The following is a 5877-nucleotide window of genomic DNA, read 5'->3' as shown; positions in this document are numbered from 1 at the left end:
TCTGCCTCGGGCTTTCACAGTAGTGGCTGTCTTCAATTCTAGGACGTTCGCTCTGAAAGTGACGCCGCTGGCGGTGAGGTCACTGTCGGAGGGAGCCGTGGCCGTCAGGAGATTTCAGGTAACGAAGCAGACCGTTTTAGTGTCATTTACACGACTTATTTGTGTTCAGCATCCGGATTTAAAATATAATGATGATATTAATAGAATCATTAACAATGCAGTAATCTTTTGACCAAGTACTCCTTTTAGGTACTTTTACAGGGGCTACAAACTGTATTAGCAGGTCCTGGTACTTGGTACTAATTCTGTATAGTTTTTGGTACTGTTTATTATCTTTGGTATTACTCCCTGCTCCCTTGCTTTCAATAAGGGAAAAAAAGTGTGATTCGGCTTAGTAACAGTTGAACTCTTTTACAGCAAATGTTCAAAACACACACATACGGTGAATCACTCTGTCGGAGTATGATTTTTACAAATACGTGCTGAAAGTCGCACTCCGGTGACAGGTGTTTTCACAGACACTGGAACTGTTGAACATTCCTGCCTTTCTGCCAACGACGCAGCGGAAAGGTTTGAAGTGATTTTCAGCAATTCTGGTGTCACTTACATAATAGGGTCATCGTGTTCTCCCAGGTACTGGGTGACGATTTTATCACAGCTGTGACACTTCTTTAGGAACATTACACAACAGCACATCTGCAAAAACCACGGATTGTGCAAAATGGCTTTCCAGAAAAGTTGGTGCAGTTAAAAATAAAATGCAGTATTTATTTTGGTCATTTAAGGTTAACATTTGATTAACTTTGGAAAATATTAAGTATCTATGACGCCTGTTTCGCAGACAACAATGAGTTGCATCAGAAACGTCGGTACACTGAAATCGTTAATTGCATCGTTTAAAGTTTATTTTAATTTTCACAGTTAATGTTTAAATTAGTGAGCCGTAGAAAATTCTAGTTTATCCTAATAAGCAAACATTGGTTATAATAGGTTATAACTGAATTATGAATGAAGATCTGAAGATCTTTGTGAGTGTCTTTCTTCAATTCCTGCGAGTAAAGCAACGCCGTCTTCAACTAAACAGTTCAGAATTTTAGTAAATTGTGAGTAAATACAAACTACAAGATTATTATGTTTCTTAACATATACCTTTTGTGAGATAGTTTGGTGGTGCGCCATGGGGATTTATACTAATGAAAGATATGTGCCGTCTACCACTAGCTTTTTTTAAAATTGTATTGTTAGCGGTAAATCAGCTATTATATGTCTAAAGTCAAATCAAATCTCTCCGCAGAAACTTTTCATGATGGACGACAGAGAGGTTGTTTCCACCAAACTGGAGGATCCTAGAAACTCGGTAGAATTCCAGGCTGCCACGCTAGCCTGGGAAAAAGCTCGAGCTCCAGCTATGAAAGCTCCTCCTAATGAGAAGAATAAGAACCAGCCGAAGAAAGGAGGAGGGATGAAACGCGTCCTTCGCAGAGAGAAGCTCAGTCTGTACATCTCCACAGAGGACGACAAAGGAAACAAGGAGACTCCAAACGCCCAAAGTCTCCTGACAAACATGGAGCAGGAGAGTCCACAGAGCACCATCTCTTCTACCCAGAGCATCAGACCACCGCTGCAGAAGACCTTGCACCGCATTAGCCTCAACATCAGGAAGGTACAATTCGCATGCATTTTAGTAAAGGTCCAAAGGAAGAAGAGAACTAAGCTAAAATCCTATAAAATTAGCATGACTTCACATAAAAACTATTGTTTTTGATCGTCTTATTTTAGTTATCTCAGATCGGTGAAACTTTTCTAAAGCTAGCACATCTTAGACAATCAAAGATGTTTCTGCATTAGCGAGAAGTGAAAGCTTAAAGTTAACGGGAAACAACATGTGACTGTGTTTGAGCAACGATACGTGGAGCTTTAGTTAGATAACTGAATTGTTAAAGTTGGATTTTAATTTTCACAGTTAATCAGTTTAAATTTTGTGAGCCTTAGAAAATACTAGTTTGTAACATAAGTTACGATTTTTCTTGCTAAAATTAGCTAACATTTGTGGAGAGAAAATACTAGTTTGTCCTAATTAAAAAACATGTTATGATTTTTCTTGCTAAAATTAGCTAACATATTAGGATCCACAAAAGATATGCTGCCTTTTTTTATAACAAAAATTAACAAACAAATTGTGAAATATTCAAAAAGCAACAAAATGAAGTATGACTATGTAAGATCTCAAATTTTACATTTTCATAGCTATACAGTAGCTCACCTTAAACAGAAGCAGATTGAAGAGAAAGCGACATTTTGGCTCAAGCAAAAAAAGCAAGGCCTTAGTTAGAGTTAGCAAAAAAAAAAAAAAAACACCATGGCACCAAGAGTCACCAGGGAGATAGCTCTGAGTTGGGATGGAAAGGTTAGCTAATGTTCATTTCCTGTGCTAAATCACTGTTATGTTGTTTCTGGTGTGAAGTAAATTAGCATGAGGCTGTTTAACGGTTTGATTTTGTTATAATAATTCCTTCTCTCAATGCTACTGTGTATTTTTCGTTGCTTCTTCAGGGTTCTGTGGTTGGGATCTGTGGAAGTGTGGGCAGTGGAAAGAGTTCTCTACTCTCAGCTCTGCTGGGTCAGGTCAGACTTACCAAGAAGACTCACTCAGACATGAACATGAGGAGAAGTGACAAGAACAGCTCCTCAGATGTCTTCTTTAAGATAATACATGTTTTTCTTTGTCACTTACCCTCTGTGTTTTTTTTTTGTTTGTTTTGTTTGTCTTTTTTACAGATGACTTTATTGGAGGGAAATGTTTCTGTCAGTGCTGGCTTCGCTTACGTTTCTCAACAAGCCTGGATCCTCAATGACTCACTGCGAGAGAACATCCAGTTTGGAAATGAATTTGACGAGCACAGGTGAGATGAAAAAAAACAAACCAAGTAACCTGAGGTTTGTTCACAAAAAAGATATCTTTAAAAACTGGCTGACTTTGTTAAAATAAAAAAGGGAATTCAAATTTTTTTTATTGCAACAATTTGTTTGCGTTGAGTTATTGTGTATATATATATATATATATATATACATATATATGTATATATATATATGTATATATATATACACAATAACTCAACGCAAACAAATTGTTGCAATAAAAAAAAAAAAAGAATTCTCTTTTTTATTTTAACAAAGTCAGCCAGTTTTTAAAGATATCTTTTTTGTGAACAAACCTCAGGTTACTTGGTTTGTTTTTTTTCATCTCACCTGTGCTCGTCAAATTCATTTCCAAACTGGATGTTCTCTCGCAGAGTAATATATTATATATATTTGTCATTCTGGAACTAACTTTTATTTTAATATTTATAAAAAAAATGAACTATTCTTACATTTTTAACCATTTAGCTACAATAATTTTTCTCTTATAGCTATCCTTGAGCTAACTTCCAGTTGTTTTTGCTCCATTCTTAGCTATTTGCTAACTTAAGGCAGTTCTTATTGTAACCTTTTTTTTAACATTCAGGTGCAATATGTTTTTGTTTAGGTTTTTTGCATTAAATTCACATTTAAAATTGTGAATTTTAAACCATTTATGGCTCTGTGTCAATATGTAGTTAATAATGGACCAATCCAAAGCCACCTGCTTTCTCTTTATATTTATATAAGACTTTAGTGTGATGAAACAGTGATACAATTGGATGGGACTGTTACTATATTTTAAAACGTGTCCTCCATCACTTCAGATACAACGCCGTCCTGGAAGCCTGTTGTCTTCTCCAGGATCTGGCTGAACTTCCGTATGGAGACATGACAGAGGTGTCTGTTTGAAAATCAAAATTTTTTTTTTATTAATTTAGACAAATAAAATATATAATTAAGACTTTTTTTTTCTTCTCCTTCTCAGATTGGAGAGAGGGGGGCAAACCTGAGTGGCGGTCAGCGTCAGAGAGTGAGCCTGGCTCGTGCGCTCTACAGCGATCGCTCCATTCTGCTGCTGGACGATCCGCTCAGCGCTGTGGACGCTTGTGTGGCCGCTCACGTTTTCTACAGAGCCATCAGAGGTTTGGCCAAAGGGAAGACCATACTCTTCGTCACTCACCAGCTGCAGGTAAACCCACTGTGGTTTTTCTCAATCCTTTGGTTTGCTCTGAAATAGGTCAGTGACCTTTGTAGTAAATGTCTCTCTTTTTTTTTTTTTTTGAAATCCTCCAGTATCTGCCCGAGTGTGACGACATTGTGCTGATGAAGGATGGACAGATCGCTGAGCACGGCACTCATGAGCAGCTGATGGCCAAAGAGCGGGACTACGCTGCCTTGTTTAGCAGCATCAAGCAGGAGGTGAGGGGTCACACCAGGGGTCACACCAGGGGTCACAAGATCAGTTTTTTTATTATTATTATTAAATCACAACACAAAAACATCCACTGTCACAAACTGTGACACAAACTGAATAATTCATCACCTAAGAAAGGCGGAAACAGTGGCTGGAAATGTTAATGTATTCACAAGGTCTTTCAAATATTTATTTCTGCATTCATTTATAGGTCAGGAGTAAATTAATTTATCAAAACGATAAAGCTCAGTGGATTAAAACGTAGAGTAGAAATGGGACAAAACGGTAACTATTAGGTTTCACCTGAGTTTACCTTTCAAATAAGATTGTAAGAAGGTGAAATGAATTACTTTAATGATGTAAAATGTAGCCAAAGAGTCTGAAAAATGTAGTTTCTGTATGGACTGCTAGGAAAAAAAATGAATGTAAAGGATGTAAATAAAAAGTACGTAAAATAAGAAATTGGAAGAAATTAGCTCAGTTTTAGTTTAAAAACTACCCAGATTTTCAAACAATTTCTTCAAAGATGACCAACAGCAACACACGGCTAATGACTAATTCCTTTTTTTTAACGCTCAATGACTTTCTTTTTTTTAAGGACGTAATGAGAAAGAATCTTAAGAACCACCATCAGAGGACGAGTAAAGACACCGCTGACGCTTTAGGAGGAGGAGGTGGTGGTGGCGGAGATGTTGATGTTGCTAAGATCAGACCCAAGATGGAAAGCAAAGGCGGAGGTGAGGACTCTGACACTTTTCTTCCTCCTCACAAAAGTCAGTCGGGTGTTGTTTCCTTCTCTAACAATAGCTTTAAACAGAAATATCCTCCTTTTTTGTTTCACTTCAACTCATCTGATGTCAGACACGCCGTCATGTCCTTTTCCATGTAGGGCACGTTATATTAAGACGGTGTATATTTGTTACATGCCGGACGATCAACGAGGATGTAGGGCTACAGATGGGGATTATTGATTTTCACCAAAATGATGAGCAAAAATAGCTGAAGCCATAAAACAATAGCTACTCAAAAAATAGCGTAGGACAAAAAGACATGGGAAGTGCGTTATTAGCACTATCGTTGCTCACAGTTGCTAGGTAAATCTCTTAAGTCAAAAGTCTTAAGAAGACTTAAAAAGATTTTAGGATTAACAAGTAGTTAATGGTGTTTACTAAATTGCAGGGAAAGAAAGTGGATGGTTAGAAATGTGCAATTTTGGTGGTGATTTCAGTCATTGTTATGCTAAACAAAGATGAGAGTTTTTACCACTTGCTGCTAGAAGCCATTTCCACAGATTGATCCGATTTAACTTTTAAAAAGTGGATCAAACAATAAAATAAAGCCAAAGTTACCAATAGAATTATTATTATAACCTAAACCTATTTTTAAAATGGTCAAAACATTGCACAAATATTGCAAACTATATTGCAATATAATAAAAAATATAATATAATATTATATATTATTATATATTATATTATATTATATATATATTATATAATATATATATTATATTATTATATTATATATATAATTATATATAATATATAATTATTATATTATAT

The 5877-nt window shown here is 36.1% G+C and overlaps 1 protein-coding gene across 4 annotated transcripts in view; it reads left to right on the top strand.

Annotated features, from left to right (window-relative positions):
• The window catches only part of wu:fb13g09 (multidrug resistance-associated protein 5), a 34946-nt gene that overhangs the window by 15436 nt on the left and 13633 nt on the right, over positions 1 to 5877 (top strand). For all 4 annotated transcript variants that reach the window (XM_025063085.1, XM_025063086.1, XM_025063084.1 and 1 more), the window contains 8 exons: positions 11 to 118; positions 1295 to 1663; positions 2554 to 2625; positions 2779 to 2903; positions 3726 to 3798; positions 3887 to 4090; positions 4195 to 4320; positions 4914 to 5052. In XM_025063085.1, coding sequence (XP_024918853.1) covers positions 11 to 118; positions 1295 to 1663; positions 2554 to 2625; positions 2779 to 2903; positions 3726 to 3798; positions 3887 to 4090; positions 4195 to 4320; positions 4914 to 5052 — 1216 coding nt within the window. The remainder of the gene's footprint in view (positions 1 to 10; positions 119 to 1294; positions 1664 to 2553; positions 2626 to 2778; positions 2904 to 3725; positions 3799 to 3886; positions 4091 to 4194; positions 4321 to 4913; positions 5053 to 5877) is intronic.

Source organism: Cynoglossus semilaevis, chromosome 15 (assembly GCF_000523025.1).
Source record: "Cynoglossus semilaevis isolate Cse_v1.0 chromosome 15, Cse_v1.0, whole genome shotgun sequence".
In the NCBI taxonomy this organism is placed as follows: Eukaryota; Metazoa; Chordata; class Actinopteri; order Pleuronectiformes; family Cynoglossidae; genus Cynoglossus; species Cynoglossus semilaevis.
The sequence above is the reverse complement of the archived record's forward strand: the minus strand, read 5'-3'. Positions and strand labels throughout refer to the sequence as shown.